Source organism: Siniperca chuatsi, linkage group LG1 (assembly GCF_020085105.1).
Source record: "Siniperca chuatsi isolate FFG_IHB_CAS linkage group LG1, ASM2008510v1, whole genome shotgun sequence".
Taxonomy (NCBI): Eukaryota; Metazoa; Chordata; class Actinopteri; order Centrarchiformes; family Sinipercidae; genus Siniperca; species Siniperca chuatsi.
Window position 1 is genome coordinate 15,381,369 of NC_058042.1, and position 25,438 is coordinate 15,406,806.

At 40.2% G+C, this 25,438-nt stretch overlaps 1 protein-coding gene across 1 annotated transcript; it reads right to left on the reverse strand.

Annotated features, from left to right (window-relative positions):
- Positions 1 to 715: 715 nt before the first annotated feature.
- On the reverse strand, positions 716 to 23,774 carry alx4a (ALX homeobox 4a). Its single transcript, XM_044195690.1, has 4 exons — positions 22,906 to 23,774; positions 10,234 to 10,553; positions 6,161 to 6,289; positions 716 to 5,032 (listed from the first exon to the last, which is right to left on the reverse strand). Exons 1-4 carry the CDS (start codon positions 23,255 to 23,257, stop codon positions 4,712 to 4,714), a joined length of 1,122 nt encoding a protein of 373 aa, XP_044051625.1. The 5' UTR covers positions 23,258 to 23,774; the 3' UTR covers positions 716 to 4,711.
- Between the last annotated feature and the right edge of the window lie 1,664 nt (positions 23,775 to 25,438).

Here is a 25,438-nt window from a genome sequence, read left to right on the forward strand (position 1 = left end):
ATGTTCTTTTTTCCATCTGTGTGAGTGAGGTGGGAAGAAGATGAAGTAAAACTTTTTCCTTTTTCATGTCTGTCTTTACTCAAACCTCAAACCGTCCAGTGCAGACCCTCCGTGACACGGACAATCCACTGTTTCCTCCAGCCTGTCACCTGTTGTCAATATATGCTGCCTAATCCACCCTGTTCAATGTCAGCAGTTCAAAAGGGTGCAGTTCGTATTTTTGTCAACTTCAATTAGTGTGATACTCTTGCGGGTTGTGCGATCTCATTTCAGCACTCATATCCCTTCAAAGGGACTTAAATGCGTGGGGATTTCAGAATGTGACTACATGGATGACACAATATTTTGGCAGGGTGGTGCAATGCAATAAGACACTGCAAATTCATTGGTTTTTTAACAACAGCAGACAACTTATTCGCTAGTTGTGGCCAACCAGTAAGTTTAGCTGATGACTTGAAAGGCTTTTCTTGAAACTGGGAGTGACTTGAGTGACCTCTACAGTAAATACTAATAGGAGAAGGCTTGATCTTTCTCTGTACTGTGTGGTAACGGTGGTTTCAGAGTTCTGTGTAACATTTGGTGCTTGAGGGAACCACCATCACCATTACTTTGCAAGAAATTTTATCATTTACAGTATATACTGTCTTTTGCTGTTTTAACCTTGTCAAGCATGTACTACATTTCATAACAAATTCAATAACATACTGATTCTGAATAGAAGTGCAATAACTTATTGTACTTTAATCACACACAAAACATAACACAAGCATGAGTAAATTCATACTCATTTCAAAAGACGGCTTGAAGCCACAATAACTTGAAAAAAACTTTTGAAACTCCTAAGAATTACATACTGAGAGAAAAACAAAGTTCAAACACAACTCTGGAAATACAATTTTTCTTGTACCACCAAATGAAAAAAACGTCATACACTCGAATACTCGATAAATTGTCTCACAAAATAAAACATAACATCTAATTAATAACATTTCCAAGAGTCTTATAACACTTCAATCCATGTTGCATGCACAAGAGCACACAAATTTATAATATAGTTCCTCCTATACTGATTGCCTGACTTCAGTAGTATTAGAAAATGAGAAAGGTGGATGATGACATCATCACTCAGGGATGGAGTAATGCAGCATACAGGAGGAAGGAGGCTTTTTAGGTAAAGCTAATCTTGCATTAACAGTCCTTATGTGACTGTAGGAAAAGAAATTCAAGGAGTAGATCGAGTGTCTGTCATTCCCAGTGGAGGAAGACGTCAGTGGAGATGTTTCAATGCAAGAATGATAAAGCATAAATACACAGAAGAGTGAAAACACTGAGTCTGTTTTGTGTAAACCTGAGTTACTGAATGCCAGTATGTCTGTGTGCACTGTGCAGAGGAGCAGTCTACATTGAACCAACTCGTAGACAGACAGCCCTGTCTGTCCTGACACACAATACCGCAGTCCACAGCCTCCACAAGGCTCAGTGTTAATTAAAAGGCCTTCCTGGGTTAGCTGTGCGGCTGTGCATCGGACCCTGCAATGGGGGGCTGCAGCTTTGAGCCAGTGGACGTAGTGGAAGTGAGCAAAGGGAGAGGTGCAGTGCAATGTGTATGTGTGTATAGAGGTGGGTCATGAGGAGGAGGGGTGAATCTTTGAAAGCAGAGCCCTGACAGCTGAGGGGGAAGCATGTGTGAGGCATGTTTGTTTTGCATTTACCCCCTGAGCGCAGCTGTGTGCACTGTCTTTTTCCCAGAACACCGGAAAACAGCAGACGCCCTCCGTCCAACCCCTCAGCTAGAGCACAGGGGGCCCCATGTTCACATTTGCAAGGAGACCCTCTCAGTTTTGAGATATGTACGCTATGGTCAGGATTATGCATATGCCTTGGATTTGGGCTGGAGAATAAAACTGGATGTAATTTGGAAAACTCTGGGGTGATCTGCTCTGCTGACAGGTTATAGTCTGCACCCCCCTTCTCTTACCTGTCCAGAAGGACAGTGAATGTGGTTCGGTTTAGAGAATTCGCAATGGTTGCTCTGCCTGAAGGTTGTACTACAAGGTATTGGGTTTGCTTTTCAATACCATGAAAGCCTTTGTTATGCTTAAGGCCTGAATTAGGCCTTGGAAAGAAAGGAAGAACATGCATAACCTCATTGGTAAACCTCATCTGCTATTTCTGTCAATGGAGGAGGCCAGGGAAAAACAAGGTTTACTATTTGAATATTTGAATGATATGAGGATATGGATACAAGCATATGATTTGGGCTCAGAGAGATTGGGGATCATCTCTGGTTGTTTCCAGCTCAATTTAACCTCAACCTTGCTGCTCCTCTTCTCTTTCCACAGAGAGACAGAAACAGACACAGATATATTGTTCCAAGCCTAGATAGAAGTAAACAGGGAGTAAAGGCTGTAACCAGAGTGGAGACAGGGAACGCGATGACTTACGGTGCTTTACCCTGACATGTTGGTGGTTTTATTAAAAGCGGTCCTGCTCAGATATCATGCCAAAAAACTAATGAGGCTGGGCTCAAACTTCGCTCTTGATCCATGCCCCCATACTGAAAGTTTGGGATAGTACCTGCATAGTAATTGTGTCTTCTGCTACTCTACACACTTTTAAACAATTTTTCTGTGTAACCATGGCAGGATTAACCTGTTTGGGGTTAATATTTGCTGTTGGGCCCATGTTGCCTCCAAGTTCCCCTAAAGGACAGTGCACACAGCTCACTATAGAGCAACGTCACTATATTTTGCACAGAGACCCAGAAACCATCCAGTACACCTATACTGGAATACTACCTGATCCCAGGTTTTCTGTATGTCAATTAGTTTGTTGTACAGTTATTTGATTGATTGACCATGTGAGCATGACATGAATTAAAATAATTAAGAACTAATTTAGAACTAGATTTTGACACATGGCTCCCTTACAAGATAAGGCCACAAGATTACATAATAATGCAGGTGATATTGCAGTTTAGCGGTACAAATTCACAAACAAATTTGCAAGTAATCAAATTACCAAAAAACAACTGACACACAGTGAATCTGGGAGTTTGGGGCCCTGGATAAGGCTTTGCTAGTACCTTAGCTGAAACATCATCCCCATAGAAATCCCCTTGACTCTTCCTGTTGCCTCACTCACTAAAATTGATGTCATCCAACATCATTTAGAGATATGTTAGATGCATATGTGATGAACATAAGCATGTTTTCTTTGTGGTAAAATAGGACTTCAGCATGTCTGAAGATTGAGGATGAAACTGATATTTTCTCAAACCTGTGCTGGGTCGGCCAAGATGCCACATCCAACTGAGATGTAGTCCAAACCTTACTGAATAGAGGTTACTCTGCATTAATATGTTCGAGGGCTTCCTTTGTTTGGTTTTGACAGAAAAAATGAGAAAAAAAGAGAAAGAAATACAATAACACTAATACCAGCGCTGCTTCATGACCATTTACCGGTTGGCTATGACAGCCAAACACAGCTGTGTTGAAGTCAAGAAAAAGGTTGTTGAACGCTGATATCCTTTCAGTGTTTAAAAGTGTCAACACACTGTGCAATCTCCACCAGCCTCCTCTGTTTCAAAGGTGGCTGCTGCTGGTTGTGGTGTTATTTCTGGCAGAATGAGTGACTAGTAGGCACTTCTCCCTCTAAACTTCTGAGGCTGGAAATGCAAAGGGCACAGTCATGTCCACTTGGAGTCTGTCCTCCTGAAAACAGAGCTGGCTCTGTTTGGAGGCTGGCGCTCCCAGGCTCTTCAGCCCTGCGAGCAGCAGGCCTGCTGTGCCCCTCTCATACTCCCACACACCACTTCCTCCTCCATCCCTTCCTCTCTCTGGCCATCAGCAGGCTGAGTCAGTGCAGCAGGTGGATCTCTCACCCTGACCACACTAAAACAAACCACATTTCATCTGTTTGACTTTTAAATGCTAGAGGGTAGAACCACTTATAACTTTTTTAGCAACTGAAATGTTTGTATTGAATCTGAGAAGCTTCATAGTGTGACAGATATGTTGGATATAAACAGTTTTCGGTAGCACTATCTTAGCAACAGTGTGACTTAAGTTACACACTTCTGCATGTGCTAATTTTGATAAAGATTGCCTTAAAATAATATGTACATGCCATATAACAACTATATTTGATTTTCAGTTTTTTAAGGGTGCTTGCTGAACTATTTGTTAAATCAAAACCAGTGACAGGAGGGGGAAAAAAGTCTAACACTCAATTTAAATAATAAGGTAGGAATAAAACAGCACCTGAACAGATAACTACAATGACACAGAAAGCACTGTACAAACAGAATTTCCTGTATTTTAGCAAATAAGTGCATGGATTTGTTTGAAATTATCTAACTTTTTCCTTCGCCTATCATCAATACTACACTGCCACTCCTGTCATACAGTACAGCATCACCTCCCACCAGGCTTTTCACAAAGCTCACTCCCACTGTGGTTGCTTTCTCCCACAAGAGGGATTGAGAAACATGGCAGTGCCATGCCACTTATCTTGCCAAATCTCTTGTTGTTTTCTCTTTGAGTAATCTTCACCCATCCGTGTATTTGCATAATTATTTTATTGCAACATTTATGAAGGTAGTCACTGTTGCCTTTAGAGTTTTCAATTTTAGTGTCCCCTCACCGCATGCTGGGTTTGTGTAGACATCTCAGGGGTCAAAAAGGTCCCCCATCCAGCAGGTATCAACACATCATGTGGCCCAAGATATGGCTGCACTGTGCTCTTTGGCCTTCATGCGCAAAGCAGCGATACTGGAGGACTTGCGGTCAGGGTCCATGTTGAGATCGTACGTGTTGATGCCTGTAGCCATGCCAGGAGATCCTCCAAACAGGCTGCCCATGTGAGCCTGTCCCATATGACCTCCGGGGCTCGGCACACCCAGAAAATCAGACATCCCACTGGCAGAGTGGGGGTGAGGTGTCATACAGGGAGTCACAGAGTCGCAGGGCACAACGCAGCCCGGCACGGGAGATGCTGCGCTGCTGCCACCGATCCAAGAAGGGTTCTGAATCTGAAATGTTGATTGGAAAGCAACATTGTTAAAGCGTAACAGAACTGTGGCATTGACCCCACTGGCTTCTTTCTTATTATATAACTAAGATACACTTTTCTGAGCTCATTAATCTTTAGTCTTGAATCTTGCTTTAGATAGGCAATCCATGGCAGTGAGCATTTACTTGCCTTTATGTTTTTGTCATAGTTACGTAATTGTTGAATGGAAATGAAATTGTTTTGAAAATGTTCCTTATCAATAACGTGATAACGTGTTAATAAGTGAGCTTTAGAGGTGCTAGCAGTCAGATCCAATCTTTATGCTAAGCTAGGCTAATTGCATGGATGTATAATAAAAACTCTGTACTGCTCAGCCTTGCAGCCAATTTTTTCCAGTGGCCACTCTCGGTATTGCAGTGTGGCCCAAAAAGTATTTTCCCCCATAGGCCACCATTATAAAAGAGACGCCTGTAAAACTGTTGACAGGACACCTCAAACTGCAAACAAGATCAATTATGATACTTTCTATTATGGATTTTTGATCCATGGAGGTTTTATATTTGTAAAACTTAACTCGGATTTTAAAATCCTTGACGTCGTCACAATATAAAGTCTGTGGGCTGAGTGGGAACCTGCCGGCAGGGCCAGCGGGCGAAACACTACTGCGCACATTCAGGGTGTCGCATACCCCGGAAGTAAACCTGAAAGCTAGAAAACTTTTTTGGCATATGCACTAGGCGAGCAATTCTCATTGGAATGAATAGGCGCCATTTTGGGGTCTGGTATCCAGTTCTAATAATACATCCATGACTAATTGCCTGCTGGCTCTAGCTTCATATTTAGAGTACAAAACTTGACAGTGGCCTTGATCCTCTCATCATATTTCCCAAAATGTCTATTCCTTTAAAAGGGTCATATAAATTTGTTATTGCTGACAACTGCATTACCACACTATAATCACATAACTGTCTTTGACAAAAAAAAGGTTTTTAAATGTTCTTTGTAATGAACCTAAGCAAGTTTCCAGTCTGCAAGTGGAAATGACTGAAACCTGGAAGGCAGGAATCAAAGTAAAAATGTAAAAACAGTAGAACACCCTGTCTCAAATCACATTTGGGTTGAGAAAAATTAGAAAAAAACTCTGTACCTGTGCGTAGTTCTCAGGACGCGTCAGAAGAGGCAGCTCGTAAGCTGTTGTGAAATGTGTTCGGACCTGCTGCATCTGACCAAAACGCTCCCTTTTCCTCCATTTTGCCCTTCGGTTCTGGAACCACACCTGTAGAGAGAAAATGTCTGAATGTCATAAAACTGGTAGGATCGTTAGTGATTTTGTCTGATTTTGAAAGTCGTTAGTGAGTAGTTTCATCTAGCAAAGTATCCACTCTTGGTCTTGGGTCAATGTGAGGTTTAAAATTCCAAAATGGGAAAATAGAGTGTGGTGACTTATACACCTAAACCCTTTCACAGGAAGTTTCCCCCAAATCTGAAGGAAATACTTTTCTATAGATAAAAATCTAAGCTTCCCTTTAAAATGATCCCATGGCATACCCCTAGAAGACTGAAAGGCTGAATATGAAAAACAGTATCTGCAGTGCACACTGGTACAAACACAATTCAGAGGCAACTGAAGTAATATAGATGAAAGTCTGTGTAGGCTGAGCTGAGGGAGCAAAGAAACTGGAAATAGAGAAAGAGTAACGGAAGAATAGCCTTTGTAAACAGTGTGCTGCAGCCTTCACTTCACTTAGGTCCTCAAAACAAAATGTAAACAGATCTTGCCCCCCTCACCTTTGCTTATTTGTTGTCTGACAAGAGCAGGGCTTTTTCTCATTACTAATGTTTGCTGTAATCATCTTTGACATCTAAAGCTGACACTGTTTTTACTCAAAGCATTACTGTGTTTGAATTACCATCAGAGTGTGTGAAAGTAATCTAAATACAGTTATTGTCTATGATGGGCTTTAGACCTAGCATACTTTAAAACTGAAAATTGGATGGTTTGTTACACAACTCTTAACTATCTGATTGTTACTCCCCGACTGGACGGAAACTTTGCAACACATTTTTTTCTGTCTGACTTGTCTCTGATATGATTTCTCTTATTTCATGTATCTGCTCTTTGCTCAGACACTAGAAATCTAAGGAGGCAAAATGGGAAATTGAAAAGTGAGATGGGATTATAACTAGGGTTTGTTTGCATTTTCCTTTTTAATTTCCTGAAGCCTGAAGCTTCTGGCTTTGAGATGCCATCATCTCCTAAGTTAAAGAAGCACACAGACCAGAGGATGTAATCTTTCTTTCCTTGATGATCTTCCTCTGCACTGTCTCACTCAGGTTCTACAACTCCATACAAGATCACTGTGTCTCTCTAAAAAAATGTTGCTTAAAAATGATGATTATTTTACATTAATGGTTTGTAAGGTATCACTACTTCCCAGTATACATTGTCACAGACAGCCCTCATCTGCTCACTGTCTGCTTTGTATCGAGTCTGTTGGCTATTATACAGGGAGAACATATTTTTGTGTTGCACACACTGCGTTGTGACAGTAATTGGTAAAGACCATGACAGCTTAAGTAGCTGGTGGACTTTCAATGAAGCTTTATTTATGTTACAGCCCCAGAGAGACAGAGCAGAGAAATGCCAAACTGGCCACAGCAGGAGAGCTGTATGGGGCTGAAAACGCTTTGAAGTGAGAGACCGGCTCAGAGGATTGATAACCCGCCTCTGCTGTCACTCATGTCAGCTTCCATACCAAAGTAAAAAGAAATCCAAGGCTGAGCCTGGATTCAGTTTTCCAACACCCCCAAAGCACTAATAATATAAGGGAAACACCTCTGACCAGTGTTGTTGTTCATTAAATGTAAATTTGTTCTATTTCCCCCCAAAATTCTCTCCAACGTAATGTCTTATTTCCCATGTCAATTAAAGGTGAGTCCAGGACAACAGTGGAGTGATAAACAAAGATTTATATGGTGTAATTTGAATTTGATTGTCTCTGCTTTGCTAATTGGTGATGTGTTGTACCCATAGACTGTATAAAACAAGACTGTACCAAGACTAATACTATAATCTTGTGTTGGTACATGACCTGTGAGTTGTCATTTTCAAGATTTGTTAACAGCTCAGAATATTATGCATTTCATCTCAATCCTCCATTAATTAAGTTATATATTCAACTGTCCTGCTGGAACTAAACTAACAGTTATTTTCATTACTGATTAAGCTATTTTCTTGATAAATTGATCAATCGTTTATATAAAATGTCCAAACACGGTCAAAAATGACCATAACAATTTCCAAAAGCCTAAGTGATGTCTTCATATCAAAACTGAAATTTGTTCTGTTTAGCATCACAAGTAAAAGAAGGAAATCCTCACAATTAAGAAGCTGAAACCAGGAACTATTTGGCATTTTTACTTGTAAATGACTTAAAGGAACCATCGTCTTGTTCCTAATTGGTTCAAATCAGACTCATCATCTTCCGTTAACTGTTTGGATCTATAAACTCATGTGGACACCTGTGTTTGCCTGGTGAACTCCACATGTCAGATGCCATCTTGGCTCTCTGAGCTCTCTGGACTAACAGAATGGCAAATCTGAGAAATGTGATGTTGTTGAAACCCCTACCCTTGACCCCTGACCTTCCTGTGTATCTGTTGTGTATCTGTAGTGCATATGACTCAGATCTGAACTTACTTTCTCCCTTTGAAAGACTGAGACTGAAAAAGCAAACAACTTCAGACTCTAATGTTTTTTGAACTGAAAGTTCCTTGTTTTTTTGTGTGAGAACCGTCAGACAATGAGGCATAAAATCGTTCTCTTTGGAATTATTCTCGCATACTTTAGGTGTTTTTTAGTTTATTTATTTAAACAAAGGTTTTATCTCTTTTCTTTTTTTTCAGTCCAGACACAGATTTCATGAGCTGTGAGTCCTTTTGCGTGTGATTGACCTGAACAGAGTACAGAGCCCTGTACTCTGACTGACTAGGCATCTCGTGTCTTTTATCTTTTTAACTTGAGTGTTTAAGAGGGCCACTGGGAGAGCCGAGGGCTGTAAAGCTGCATCCATCTGAAGCAGGCAGGTCTGTGATTGTATGAGCAGCAGAGCAGAGCAAAGCGGCAAACCCTCAGAGTAGAGTTATAACCCTGCGTCTGCACAGACTTCCTGTGTTTCACTGCAAAGCTTTGCTGGTCACTGTTCCAGTTCATCATGAAAAAGATTGGTTTTAATCAAGCTCTTATCTCATCCCATGTACGGCTCACAACAAAAATAAAGCCAAAATATTGTATCTTTGTATTTGTTTTTAGCAAAACCTGGAATACCTCATATGCCTCAAAAATGCTCAAAATTCAGATATGACTTGAAATATCAATCGCTAACTTCGCTCAAAGCTCATGGGAAGGGTTTCACACCTACCCTTGACATCACAGCAGGGACACATTCTTGTCTGAACAGGATGTTAATGAAAGAAAAACACAGAAAATCCAGGGGCTTTGGTAGTCCACGGTGTGCACATACACGCACAGACATACACACACACGTGTACAGAAATGGTGGAGGTCTCTTTCCATCAAGGCCAGAAGGTCACTATAAGGGTTTCAGTCAGAGAGGTGCTGTACGCCTCAAGCTCGACTAATACCAGCAAAACTGAACTCACAAATTCAGGAAACCAAACAGTTCAGGTACAAAGAAAAAAGGCCACTGAGACGATCCCATCGACACACAGCAGAGTCAAACAAGTCTCCTCAAATGCTGATGAAAGTCTGCTCTCCTAAAACTGCACATATGAGGCCCAGGCAGCTCAAACCTCAGCCCCATGGGCCCCCTGGCCTCTGTTAGCTCCCACTCCCCCACTCTCTCCCCTAGACTCCCACATTACCAGATAAATCTCTCGTGTTGTTCTGTGAGTGACGTTATCTCTGCAGAGCTGCAGATGTTGAAGGAGCCATGAGGCTGTGTTGTTTAAACATCGTCTGTTCTGCTGTGATGAAGGGCTCTTTTTTACTTATTGATAGGACAGGCATGTTATTGCCAACTACTAGACAACTACTGTGAATTGTAACTTTTTTAATTAACCTCAGTTTGTTATTAGAAATCTGATATGTTTGTTGGTTTGTGTTCACTTTTATAGATCTATCAACTGTTTTGTTTTGTTTTTTTTGTCTATTTGCTTATGAGATTCCCCAGAACACAGCTGTTGAGTGTCCTTCATTACCTGCACACGGGCTTCAGTCAGGTCAGTCCTCAGTGCCAGCTGCTCCCGGGCGTAAACGTCAGGATAGTGTGTCTTCTGGAAAACCTTCTCCAGCTCTTCCAGTTGGTAGCTTGTAAAGGTCGTGCGGTTGCGCCTCTTCTTGCCCTTGTTGCTTTCGCCGCCATCACCCTTGTCCAGAGGGCTTGACAAGTCTGTGCCTGGTGGCCTATCAGAGACCGCCTTCACGCCCTGATCCTTCACTGCCAGGTAGCTGGTGTCCATTCCAGGTGGGTCGGAGTCCGGGGCCAAGTCAGAGTCTGTCAGACCTGAACTGTCTTTACCTGCAGACACAGAAAGGAGATGAAAACTGTTAAAAGAGGTTTGTGTTTTTCTAATTTGATCAGGACTGAAAGGCTTGAATCAAAGCAGATCTTAGCGAATGTGTTACCCTCTGACTGAAGATGAACGTGAAAATAAAGGAAGATCATTACATGATGTCGAGCAAAATGGAGTGGTATATCTTGGCTATTATGTCACTTTCAGTGTACATCATGTAAAAGTATACTAAGATAGATGTACATGTAATGTATTATGTTCTACTGCTATTCTTCAAGATTTAGACTGCAATGCAGAGTTAAGTGATGTGTAGATCAGTTGTGTGTAGATTCTTCAGATGAATGAGTCAATAAAGAATTTGTGGGAAAGTTGTTAATATTGAGACTTCAAAGATCCTCAACTCCCTCTTTTTGGTGCCTCATTCAAAATATTGAAACCGGCTTTTTGCAATACTGTCCATGCATAATGCAACATTTGTCACTCAAAAGCCTCTGGGAAATGGAGTTTTAACACATCTCACATGTCCACACAGAAATACAACTGCTTTTAATTCATAAAATGTGAATGCATAAGTGACTGCTACTGAAATGTAAATGCTGAAAGAGGATTTACATTGCGATCTTTTTCACCTTTCTAGAATGATTTTGTCATAAATTATATAATTATTTAATATATTTTCATTATCCCCACTTGAGACAAACATTTTTCATTTTTGTTAATACCTTCAGAAATCAAACAGATTTAAAACATTTTTATTGAGCCTCTATTCTGCTCAACCCTAATATTCACTCACTTTCCTCTGGCAGTGTATTCATAATTGGTGATTTATTTGTAGGATCAGTATAATAATTCACTGGGTTTGATAGGGTGGAACAAAGGAATTTCTCGCTCTTTGTGAGGAAATTCTGTGACAGTTGTGAAATCTGTTGGTGCACAGTGCTGAGTATGTGTCGATTTGTTTGTCTATCTGCCTGTTTAATGGATGGCCTGGATCACTGGCTGCTTACAGGATCCAGTTGTAGTTCATAGATCATTCTGTGATGTGCTGGGGAGCAGACACCCTGGCCATAATTTGTGACTGACAGAAAGTTGCAGCTTTTTACTACATACCCTCCCCAACCACCCGCACCCAAGACACACACACATAAACCCCCACACACACATACACCACTCTCTCTCTTTCACTCAGACTGTTTGTCACTCCTGCGTGTGGTTGAGGTCTATCATGTGGCTGCAAAGTCACCTGGCAGCAAGACCGTCGCAATTAATTTGCTGGAGAGTCTTTTCTAGTCACGTAAAAAAGAGAAAGACTCATCTTTGTACTCTCTCTCTTTGTCACACACACTTGCTTTCTTCATGGCTGCAGCTTAACTGTAAAACCTCAGGCAGCTCTCTGATCATAAATTTCCACAGTCGTGTCTCTGCCAGTGTTCTTGTCTAAGCTGGCAACTCTTTTTGCCCTGCTGCTGCCCTTCACTGAACTATCCAGTTTATACACACATCTTTGGATTAATGCACAGCCACATCGTGGACGATGTAATAGCTGAAAGCGCTTGGTTTCAGGCTGCTTAATGAGGCCTGTGAGCCTCCTCCCTCTGGCTCAGTCTAGTGGCGGCTCACAGCGCTGCACCTTCCTGCTCCTCAATACCATCTGAGGTGAAGTTATTTTCAGGACGTCTCTGCTCATCTGCCCATCCAACGATTTGTCAGGTTAGAACCAGGAGGTGTGTGTGTTCATGACAGCCTCGTGTGCAATTCTCAGCATCAGTCAGCACAGAAGATCTCACACAAACACACACACCCAGTGACCCTCAACTCACAGCCATGTTGGGTAATGTGCTGCAAGGTGAGGTGAATGGATAGCTTGTCATAGACTGATTCTCTCTCTCTTCTCTTCAGGTATGTAAGCTCCAACTTCTGTTTTGCAGATTTGTTTTGTGTAACATTGTAATATTTTGTGCAAAAAAATATTGCCTTCCTATCTATGTTTTACATTCATTGTTAATTTTCATTATCATAAAATACAAAAATTGCCTCCAGGGGATGGAAAATAGTACTTTTCAGACATACTGATGTCAGACTAGTTCATATTGAACTGTAACTCTATTGTTAAGGACATTTTACTTTATGGATTTATTGAGGACTGAGTATTGTAAGATCTATTAGCTAGAGCTGGGTTTGCTTGAATGTTTTTGATACCAGTGCCAATATGATACCTGACTTTTGGTACTGATACCAAAATAATACTTTACAATACTTACAATACCTTATTTTGAGGAATATGAACATATATTTTTTAAAAACAAACTTTTTTTTTTCATTGAACAAAAGAAAAACACATTTTAGAAAGCAATCGATGCCAGCTTTCAGTACTTGACAGTTGTCAATATTCAATGCTAACAACACATTTCGGTCAGTACCAAAATAGTATTGAGGTTTGATACCCAGGTCTAGTAATGGCCCCAGCCTAAGCTTTTATTCACTCCAACTGAAGCCTTGCTGAGGAGAGCTGTGTGCATGCAGAAGCCCATTGTCAAATAAAGTTGCTGTACTGATTCTATTTTATTTTATTCAGCCTTGTCAGAAGACAGTAAAGCCTGTCTTGCTATACTTTCAGACTTTCCTACTGTCTTTATTCTGCAGTGTGGGATTGGAGAACCATGTATCAGACCAGATGCATTTCAGCCCTGCAAGATTCAAGGAGCACCGAGGCTCTGTTTCCTGAGATGTTTGCCCTACAGTGCTGGAAATGGCCTCGGGCTGAGGGGCCATGTTCTGGTGGCAGACTACTCGCAGGGGGTCTAACACCCGCAACATTGCCTCACTGTAGATGACTAACACTCCTGTTAAGTTTGGAGGGAGCAAATGTGTTTTATCCCAGCATAAATACTGTCTAGTTATTTCATCATATTTCCCTGGCTTGCACCCACAGTCCCCACAAGGCAAGAGCTGTCAGGCTGTTTGAAATCATGAGGCCTCTCGCTGATCAAAGGCAATTGTTTGTATCGCATGTCACTGATGTTTTTTTGGCAGGAGGGGGATATTGTGACAATCTCCTGCTTGTTATCCATACGATCTGCTGTAGCTGTGAAGCTCTCAAACTCTGCCCAAGGTGAACAGCAGTGGGCCCTCCTGCAGGGAACACCATATGTATGAAGAACGTAGGAAAGTCAATGCCTGTCAGGATATAATTTCTGTGGAAAGAGGCAGGAAGGAGTGACTGTGAAAAACATGCACTGCAGCAAAACCTCTATCTCAGTGTTCATGTGTACAAATGGATTTTTCTCAAAAGACAGTTTCAGCTTACACCTGCACTTCTGTACTGCATGAACTGTCTTTAACACAAGTAGGTCCCGACGATAATCCGGCAAACTCACAAACTTCTTTTTTTTCTTTTCTCTTGAATATGCCATGCAAAATGTTTTGAGTTGCAACCACAGAATGTTCTATTTTCACTGCAGTGGATCCAACAGTCAGCATCTGTTCCAATTACTGTGCATAGAGAGGAGAGTCTGCAGCGCTGTGTGGCGGGCACAGAGAAAGTTCTGCACAAATGAAATACACAGAAAGTGCTTCAGAACAAGCTGAGCAGTAATTTGCAGTTAAACTCATGTGAATATTTCCACCTGACTAGACACACAGGAGTTTGTAAGTCTAAATTTTCATGCAACATACACAACAATTTAGTATATATTTTTACAACATATGTCACTGTTGGCATTGATATCAAAATCAACATAAGGATTGATTTAAGACCTTCCATGGCCTCATTTTTAATATTGTCAGGCACTTCCCGTGTGGACATCAGCGCCAAACTGACGTTCTTGTGGGTCAGACATTCAGCACGGACAACTATTAATTCGCAGCTGAAAATGAGGGGACAACATCAAAGTGTAGTTTAACTGGCTGTAAAGCGACAGGGCACCTTCCCTGCCTCTTTATTGACTGGAATGACTGGGGTCAGCTCACGGTGTTAAGAGGAAACACTATAAATTACACACCACACGGCGAATGAGAGAGATTAACAACATGTTGCTCAAACTGAAAAAGAAATATCCGAAACAGAAGGAAAGGTAAACAGCAGAGAGAAAGAGAGAGAAGAGATGGAAAAAAATGAAAGAAAAAGTACACTTTGTCAAACTAAATGCAGAGAACAGAGGATAGGAAATGTGTGAGCAAAGTATTTATTTGTAGGCCACGTGTTTTTGTGGGGTTTGTTTTACTGACTTAAAACGTGGATTGGGATGTAACATGGAGCTTTGAACAGTGGATAACTTTTAAGTCTTGTTTGGCTGCAAAGACAGAGGCAGGCTGAGACACTGATGCCTGATCATGTACTGGACAATCAAGCCAAGGCAAGAATGAGATGATACATATAATATATGAAGTTATTTATGATGCCCATTGATTTTGCCACATGAGTGTGACTCCATAAAGGGACTTATCACAAATTACAAACCATCAGAAGATCAGTGGTGGAATGTAACTAAGTACATTTACTCAAGTACTGTACTTACTTTTAACTTCTATCCACAACATTCCAAGGGGAAATATTGTACCTTTTACTACACTACATTTATCTGACAGCTATAGTTACTTTGCAAATTAAAATTTTACATACAAAACATGATTAGTTGATTAAGACTGATTGATCCATTCTGCTGCATAAATAGTGCTTTTACTTTTGATAGTTTAAGTACATTTATTGATAATACTTTTGTACTTGTAATGGAATATTTTTATATTGTAACATTACTACTTTTACTTAATAATAATAATAATATGAATAGATTTTTTGGGCCACTTTGTGGGCAGTGGAAACAAGTTGAGAACACAAAATTGACACACCACCTTTTAAGTTGATATGGTGAACTTGTTAGCAAACAGCTGCTTGTTTACACATCCAGCAGTTATGGAGGAACATTATCATTCATTTGTGTTTCTGGCCACCTGGTGAATGCGAGTACAATATTTAATCTCTTTTAGCTCTGTTTTAGGTCTCCACCAACTCCTGAGGGATATATCTGGCTCTTTAGCTGCTGAATGCTCCATTATGTTCACCGCTAACTTTGTCTGTCTGCTGTTTGGTGCTAAGCAGGTAGAAAACGATGCTATGAGAGCGGTGAGAGTGAACCAAAACAGTAAAGTTGTGGGCCGGACAGCTAAACAATGAGCCGAAACTCACAATAAAGCAGTAAAGCCGAGGGGAGCTGCGGATTCAGGTGATAATTCTCTGTAGGTTCATTACTATGAGCAACCCTTTTCCTATTGTCACATTTCTTTCAAATTGTCATGATACATTACTATTGTAAAAATCGCTATTATAACCGCTTTAAGTAAAGGATCTTAATACTTCTTCCACCACTGCTGAAGGTGCAGTCAAACTTTCTCTGACTGAAATTTAACCTTGTCTGATTTGGAAGTACAAATACCACGACTATGAATAGCTTGGCACTATATTTGCTTAGTGTGGTGTCAGGTGCGTTCATCAAAACATTTTGTGAGAATACACACACTCGAATACTCAACACACGCACACACACACACACATTCCCCTTAGACACAGTGTATTTTTACACCACTGATGTGATTTGGAAACAGTCAATGTGTCTCACAGACAGAACCTCAGCAAACATCAGCACATTATTTTTTGTTTTGTTTTTTAACAAAGTTTTCTTTTGTGACCATGTGATAGGTAGCCATTCACTTTGAAATTCAACTCTGCTGACTGAGCAGAGCGTTGATCCATCTCAGCAGGTTGTGCAAAATTCACAGACTGTGAAAAAAAACCCATAAAGCCTAAGACTGATAAATCACCTCTCACGCACTCGTTGTCTTCCTCACACTCTCCCCCTCTGTGTCAGCCTCCCTCCCACCAGCTCTCTTCCAAATGTTTCTCTCAGACCTTGAAGCAAAACAGAATTTCCTTCATCTTGTGTTTTTGTTGTCTGATCGAAAGAGAACATTCCATCCGAGTGGGAAAAACTTGCTAGAATACATTTTTGTGTGCACGCACATAAAATGAAAAATACTTTGCTGGGAAACTCACTTAACAAAATGCACGATCACTCCTTCCTACTGAGGATTCCGGGACTGAAAATGTGAATATTCAAACCGCAGTTTTAGAGCACAAAATCAACAAATTTCCATAAGCCAACTTCCAAAAAACTCAAAAGACATTAATCCTAACAATGTGACCTGCAACAATCCTGTAGGCTTTGGAATCACAACTCTCTATCTGTTAGGTTCATAGGTATGGATTAGAAATGATAATTGTCTAACGGCAGAAATACAACTGTTCAGTCACCAACAAAATCTTATTAAATGTTCATTGGCTTAAGGCCTATCTGTCCACCATGGAAAGACAGTAAAGTATTTAGACATTCAGAAAGACAAACAAACAACTACTGGAAAAACGTAACGTATTAAAGTATTTTTGTAGGCCTACTGGTGCAATTAAAGTGCATCTTAAAAAAACAGGTGCTGCCAGTATCACATAATAATATTAAACAAAACAACAAAAAATAATTTCGCTGCTGTTGAAGAAAAACCTTAAATCTGTTTTTTTTTACTGTATTTATCTATGTTTTTAGTTGAAATATGTGTTTAGATCCTGCTTTATGTGGTCAAGCAAGTTACTATTCAACTTTTCAAAAGCCATCAGAGTTTCAAAAACCAATACAAATGGATTTTTTGCCTTCAATACTAAAAAAGGTTAAAAAAACAGAAATTACGCATTATCTTTGAAATGCTGTTTTTTGATTCAGCATAGGTGAAGCTGTACAGTGACTGTACATAAAAAGGAAGTTTTTCTTTGCCACTGTTGCCAAAGTGCTTGCTCTTGGTGGGATTTGTTGGGTTTCTGTAAATAATGTTTTAAAGACTACGGTCTAGACCTGCTCTACAGGAAAAGTGCAATGAGATAACTTCTATGAATTGGTGCTGTATAAATAAAATTGAATTGAACTGGACTGAATTAGGAGGTAATACTTTGAAAAACCTTTGTATATGTATGTATGTTGCAGCTGTGTATGTATTGCCTCAAAAAGGTCGGCCAATACTGTTGAGAACATACCAAAAAATGATTTGGCCTTGCAAGGAACATACAATACAGAAATGCAAATCCAATCAAAAAAGTCAAGTGAATGCAGTGAAAAAAGTCACCTTACTATACCACACACAACAGGTAAAAATAAAAATGAATCTCTGCTCTGCAGTGTTGATGCAGTCCTCCACGGCTGGTTTTGTCTCAGTGTTCAGTCTACATGACGCGGTGACAAACAGACCAAAGGAAGTCCTGGACTGCATGGGCCTGTTTGCCCTGCTGCTCTCACTCGGCCATGCAAACTGAGCCTAATGTAAATTGCCCTGCCAAACTTTTAGCTAAATGGTAAAATGATCCTGAGTCCTTGTCACCTCCACTCATGTCACTGACTTGCTGAAGTGTGCCTCAGTTTTCTGGGCTGAATGGCTGGTTCCCATTACTCCCCTGCTCGAACCAATCAGCGCGGACGGCCATTACGAGGGGCTGTAATGGTTGTGCTGGGTTAAAGATGGTGAAGGAACAAAAAGACAGGAGATGGGAGTGACAAAATCTCACAAGCCAGTGCAATCACACCTTGAATGTTGTTCCTACTCCGGATAACTTGAAATATTTACACTTGCAGGGGACCAGAACTGGATCCAGTTCTTGCTTTGCCCAAAAATATTAATTATTGTTTAAGCTGGAATAAACTGCAGCCTCATTTATGTCTTCAAATTACACCAGCAGTGTGTTATTGGTGCAAAGATGTCTTTACCCTGCATATCTCAGTCGCTGTAAAAGACAAAAAAGTGATAAAAGGCAAGATTCCACTACAATTAGGCCTACAATTCAACACCAGTGCAACAACAAAGTAACAACCTTTCTCTCATTGATGTAGTTAAAGGTTTACTATGTAAAACTGGACTCCAAGTGTTGCCAAGTGCTCCACTTTGACACCAGAGTTTCAAATAGGCGGTTTCAAATGGATTTTCTCTGCTGTGTGCGTGCAGGGAAACTTGTCCTGCTCTCCAAACAGACGAGGGCAGGAAAGCCGAGCTAAAGGTCAGCACCCTCAGACACTGAGAGAAGACACGGACACATCAAAAGAGGAAGTGTGTTGCCTCTGGAGGATCACAAAGACGTGTAGGTGGCTGCTTTAAGACTATGGAGTGGCTGATTGAATCACCCTCAGGGCCCTATTTGTTCTATCAAGACGTCCCTGTACAGTTTGACCATTTATATTCTGATACAGTAAATGTATCAGTTCCTATATTTTTCATTGTTTTGGGCGCCAGCATGACTTTTTATACACCTAAAAACATGTCTTTAACTTAAGTATAATTTTGAGGCATTTACTTTACTTGAGTATTTCCATATGTGACTTTAATGTTCTACATTTAGTAGAGAAATATTGTTCTTTTTACTTCACTGCATTTATTGGACCTCTGTAGTTACTAGTGACTTTGCGGATTAAGATTTTACATGCAAAAGATATGATTGTCTCATAAAATATGTTTTGTGTTATGGATTAACCTATCCAGTATTCAATTAAAATGCTGCTTGCATGTTCTCAGTAATAATAAGCCAATAAAATATGTACTAACACTCTGACCATTCTGCGTAATGAGTACTTTTACTTTTGATACTTTTAAGTACATTTTACTGATAATATTTCTGTACTTTAACTTAAGGAAAATGTTAAATGCAGGACATTTACTTGTAATAAAGTAGATTGACATTGTTGTGTTGCTACTTTTACTAAAGGAAATGATCTCAACCCTTCTTCCACCACTGTTTAGTTTTTATTTTATCATTTTGATATCCGCCTGTTATTTTTTGCTGCTTTTGGCGTGTACCATTGCTATTGTTGTAAGGGAGCCTACAAACACTCTTTGTGAACCACACTGCTGCGTCCACCTCTTCTCATAAATTTCAGATACTGTCAGCTCGAAGCCTGAGCTGAAAGCTGTCCATGCTCCAAAGAGCTGCTTTGTTGATTTCATGAAACAGCATGATTGGCAATGTGTTGAGTAGAAACAATATAACTGTGTTTGTAGTGACTCTAATGTATGTAAATGTTTATTAGACAGACTTGCTGTTTTCCATGGCCAAAAACGTCTCAGTTATCTGCAGCCTGCACTTCAGACAGCTCTGAGACCAGTCATCACCTTTGACAGAACGGATCAAGCCACAAATTATAACAACAAAGCCATTCTCCGACAATCAATCTGAAACTACCAGGCGATTGTGCAAAATACAAGTTTGAAGAAAAAAGAAAGAAATGAGGTTGAAAGTAAAACACACCAGCATTTTCCAATAAACACAAATCAGGAATCATTTATCATTTTTCTCCTCAGCTAGTAAGTTCAGCATATTTTACTGCTGCCTTCAATAATGTCCAGTCAGCGGTGCAGAAGTCAGTAAAAAAGGTGTGTTAACAAGAACCGTCAATCAGTGAGAATCGCAACGAAACCAGCCACCAGTGAACGAACGAAAACAATCAACGAATTTCGGTCTAGTTTTTAAAAGACTCGGTCTTTGCAAAATTTACACATCAATAAGAATTTAATTTTTATTTGCATTTTAAAATGATGTCGGAAATTAAAACATGAATTCTGCTAACATAAAAACAGGATCTCTCCTGTTTCAAGTCTGAAGAGTAAAAGGTTTTTTCTCTGATGGACCAAAGTCACTGTGAGCAGGGAAATAAAGGCAAACAGAAAAGTTGACATCTGAGTCGCATTAATGCCAGTGCTCTTCTTGTCTATAGCGCCGAGAGGGTTTTTTTCTGCCTTCTTCACTGTGAATCCTGTCATTTTATTTAAGGCTCCTACTTGTAAAAGAAGAAAACCTGACGAGTAAACCTGACAACCAGCACTGACATATTGCACTCTAAAAGTCTAACCATGATATTAAAATGAAAAAGATAAACAAATAATATAGAGAAGTGGATAAATGAAATGAAATTGTATGTAATTTAACTAACTCATCCCTTCATGCGCACAAGATCTGCTGCAAACACGATCTTAACATTTCTCTCTTCAGGTTGAGCGTGAAATAAAAATAAAATAAATAAATAGATTGTAGGAAATTGGAGGGATTTTTTTTTTTGGAAAAGCTTCTATTTAAAAATAATTCGTTTGCTTACTGTCTTTCTTCATAGTTTGGACTAAAATTGTCATTTACTCAGCCTAATAACTGCGGTTTATTTACAACATAATATAAAATCTAGATTTACCGGATGTCAGTCAAGGTTAATAGCTAATAAAAACTTAACAGCCGTTATAAAAGACTAATATGAGCTTTTGAAAAGATTGATCTCCGTTCTTGACGTTGTGGAGCTTAAAGCTTTTTTTCTGCAGGCCGTTTCCAGAAACTGTCAAAACATCCTTAAACTGCTTCCACTAAACATCTCAGTGTAATACTGACGGACAAGCAGCTCGTGCACATCAAAGAAAAGGGAGCGATGACTTCATACCTAAAAGCAATGAGTAAAAGAGTCTGGCCTTCGATTATTACTTTTAGTATTTTTATTATCATTATAATAATAATTGTTATTATTGCACTCGGTTTTTGGGGTTACATACACCATTTATACACATCAGATTTTTTTTGGGGGGGGGGTGGCTGTACTTCCATACACCATACACCAGTTTAGCTAAATGATTGCTCCTCTTGTGAGTATTTTGTTTAGACGATATGTTGAATATAATTATTTGATTCAATCGTTTACAACAATACTCACCAGTGGGTTATTTTCAGATGTTTAAGGTATCCAGAACTAATTTTGTACACTTGGGATGCAAAGAGAGAGAGTGTGTGTGTGTATAAGAGACAGAAAGACAGAGCCCTCAGGCTTTGTGACTTTATTCAAGACAAGAATGCTTCCATTGTGCAAATAATCTCAAAGCTAAAACCCGCTCAGACCGTCTGTTTTCAACTCAGCGTAAAAAGAGATTTTGACTTTAGACGCATAAATGCGTTTTGCAGAGTTTAAAAGGTATCAGTGTTTGATCTTTGAGCTCTTAAAGATAACATAGACATGATGATGAGCAGTCATTCGCAACATTTTAGTTTCTTTGTCTCCAGATTTCTGTGGCCCAGTTGTGGCCCAAAGCTGAACACTTACATTAAATGTGGATTAAATTAGCCTGTTGAATTACTGTCATCAAATATTAGTCTTCTTGTGTGTGTGTGTGTGTGTGTGTGTGTGTGTGTGTGTGTGTGTGTGTGTGTGTGTGTGTGTGTTCTCCTGAGCAGGCAGGGATGCAGTTGAGGGCAAACCAGCTGAATTCAGTTTGTCCAACTTTTAATTTACCAAAAACATTTTACGCCTCTTTTTGGATGACAAATCTTGATACATCCATTATGGTATCATGTGTGTTTCAGATGGGGGGGGGGGGACGCGAATTAATGCTGCTTCAAAGTGGCCGCCTGCCTTAACGAGGGTCAAAGTTTGATTTACACCCTCATTATTCACCCATTACAGCAGTGTCCCCACGCAATTAAATCTAATTGGAGCCAATCAGGCAGAGCAATGAAATGAAAATACTATCAGTTTGGAGCTCACTATTTGTGCCATCTGAAAACCTGTTAATTCAATTGTCCGACTCAGCTCCAATATTAAGGATTGTAATACAGATTATCGCATTAAATGCGCCCTAATTTAATTTTGATGGCCAAAGGGTCAATTTGATAGTCGGGAAGATTATTCCTCTTCTTAACTGTGTTACACACATAACTGCCGGGCCATGTCGTTCCGAGCTGGGGCTTCCTGTGTGCTGCTGCTGGAGAGAAAAGTTTGCTGACGCTTGTTACGCACGAATGAGCCCGTCTTATGGGAGACAGGAAGAAGAAAACAAAACAAAACAAAGGAATCTTTAAAAGCACCAGACCCGTTGAAATAGTTTTGGAGATGTGATATTTATCAGTCAGACAGTAAAGAGACGACACGGCATATCTCAGGTCTGTCACTTCACTCATGGAACCACAATGGCCGGTTTACGCATCTGTGCCATTAAATGTGATCGAAACTTCCAAACCGCCTGGGCTACATCTGCGGATTTTGTTGGAACAAGGGGAACAATGATGAACGATGACTGAGATGTTAGCAAATATCTGCACAGGTACAGGAAATGATCAGACACACAACTGCTCGGAAAAACATCCCTATGATACATTTCTGCATATATTTTCCCGATAATTCCTCTCCTTTATGATGAAAACAGCTCAACTAATTCTAGTTCTGGACTCGTGTTTTGTCTTTGGGAAGCCTCACCTTCCCAACTGGACGCCTGTAACTCAATCATCTTAAAGTTTTGTTCCACACTCACCATAGCACTGGATGAGCGCTCCGTTGTGTCCGCTCTCCTGGTGCAGTTTGCCCTCCTCGGGGGGTGTTTTGCAAGACGACCTCTGCATGAAGAGGTGGTATTTGCTGAAAGTGCCTTGCCCAGCTGCGGCGGCATCCAATGACTGGCACTCCTGCTGGAAGGGGCTCCGGGACTTTTCTCCGTAAGCCTGACCTTTGTTGGGCAGGAAGGCAGTGGGGCTGTATTTGGTGTCAGTGGCTGGGAATGTCCTAAAGTGGTCCGTCTGGTGATCCCTACCTTGCGCTGCAGAGGGGCTATAATACGAATCCATGGATGTCATATCGCTGTATGAAACGCAGGTCTCGGCGTTCATACCTAAAAAAGAGTCAAGGGGAGAAAATGTCCAAACTTTTTTTCTCTTTCTCTCTCTCTCTCTCTCTCTCTCTCTCTCTCTCTCTCTCTCTCTCTCTTGGAAAGGGAAGCGCAGATACCCCCTCCTCTCCCTCTACCTCATACAGATGAACATATACACACACGCGCGCACGCAGAGACTGCAGCCACACCAGACCGCAGCTGGGTTTGGTTATGAAACGATTCAGATCTCTTCCAGGAACCACTGTCGTTGACCAAACACTCCAAACCCCCTCTCAGGTTTGAGGAGAGTTACACAAACCCGTCTTTCCTCAGAGGATGGGACCCAGATCTCCTGGCTTCAAGACCTCTCCCAAGTGATTATGCTGACAAGAGTTAGGTCGCTTATTAGCTGAAAAAAAGAAAAAAAAAGTTTGCAAAATAGGGACGGGGGGCTTAACACATGACATTCATGCAATTTGGATATGAATATAGCCCATGAGTGATGGCACTGGGGCGGAGAGGGCACAATTTTACGCTTCATTCGCAATGGTTCATCAAAGGCAAATCATCCATACTCAGCCGATTGTGCTCCCACAGCCAAATCCGTGGCTTCTGAATAAAACTGGGAGTTAGTTTATCAGTTAGTTTATCAGAGCTCTTTAATGCCTTAATTATCGCTTGAAACGAATTTAAGTCACTTGCACCCTGATTATTTATTTCACCCATAAAACATCTTGATTTGTCACGAAAGGCGTTTAAACGTAAAGAACTAATTACTTCGTGTACAACGTATCGTGATTGTAGGCCTACCTAAATAAAAGAGGAGTCACAACATATATAAAATAATAATGACACCACAAGATTATACGCATTAGCGTCCAGACTGCATTTCACAGATTACCTAATTTAAATTACTTGAGACTTCTATTATTAATTTAGCATCTTTGTTTTTCCAGCAGATTTGGTTTGAGAAATACAGCCTACTTGCACTGACTGCAAATATTTCAAGATCCAAAATTCAAATTGTGCTACATATATGCGTACATATAATCTTTGTGAGGTGAGATGGTAGACATTATTTTACAGCTATAGAGTACATCCGCCTGTTGTCTTTAGGTGTTTGATATATTTGTAAATCCTGTTTTCATGTGTGCAGCCTTTTAAGAAAGGCCACCTGCTCTATACAGTCAGTTGCTTACAGCCTACACGTCGTGCAGACTGTGGAAAAGTTAAGCACCCTGTAACGAAAAATCTACGTAATTCTTTTGTAGACAGTATTGCGGGTCAGTCCGCGGTAGAATACGTAATAACTGGAAACCCGTCGATAATAACAATGGTAGTAAGTTTTAGACGCCATGTGGATTGTATTATATATTGCAGCCACTGCAATTACTTAAAATTAGTATAAATTCATGATATTATAGGATTACCAGTTCTTTACCGTCAGGTATTTGCTGTTTTGACTAGACAATATTAGAGCTCAGATTTTAAAATTTTCACATGTACGAAAATCCCACTTTTTGTGTCATTCTTTGCTGAATCCAACACCTGAGCAATAAACCCATTTCCCACTGTAAGAACCCCCTGTAGGCTTATTGAGTTTTTCTACCTGATCCACACAATTATTTGCCATTGCTTCATGAATCAAGCAAGTCCTTAATAATCCTTTAAAATAATAAAGACTTTAAAATAGCCTACAATTTATGTTCAGTACAGTTCAGTACAGTACAATGTAATTCAAGACAACATTTCTAAAAGCAGTCTCATGTCAGTACAATTAAGGATCACATAAAAGACTAACTATGCACAGAAGAAAACACACTCCTTTATTTGTTTGTGTTTATTTGTTCCTCAAAGCCAAAAAGCCATGTCAGTATCAAGTGAATTATTTCCCAATATTGCCTTCCATTAAGTCCAATTATATTTTAGATTTTGCTATTAGCCTACATATACTTGTGTTAGCCCAATCATTTGACAATTAGGCTACTACATGTGAGCTGTGGTATCAGGAAATGTACACATTTTGCTGAATCCTTTACTCTCATGCACGAGCAGAACTAGTGGGGATCAATTAAATAAATATGTGCCACATTTTATTTGCTTAAACAATTACCCCATGATTTATAGCAGGCTGCCTATATTCACAAGTCTCTGTTTTTAGTAAATGTATATGCTGGCACAGTAATCATTTGAATAGTGC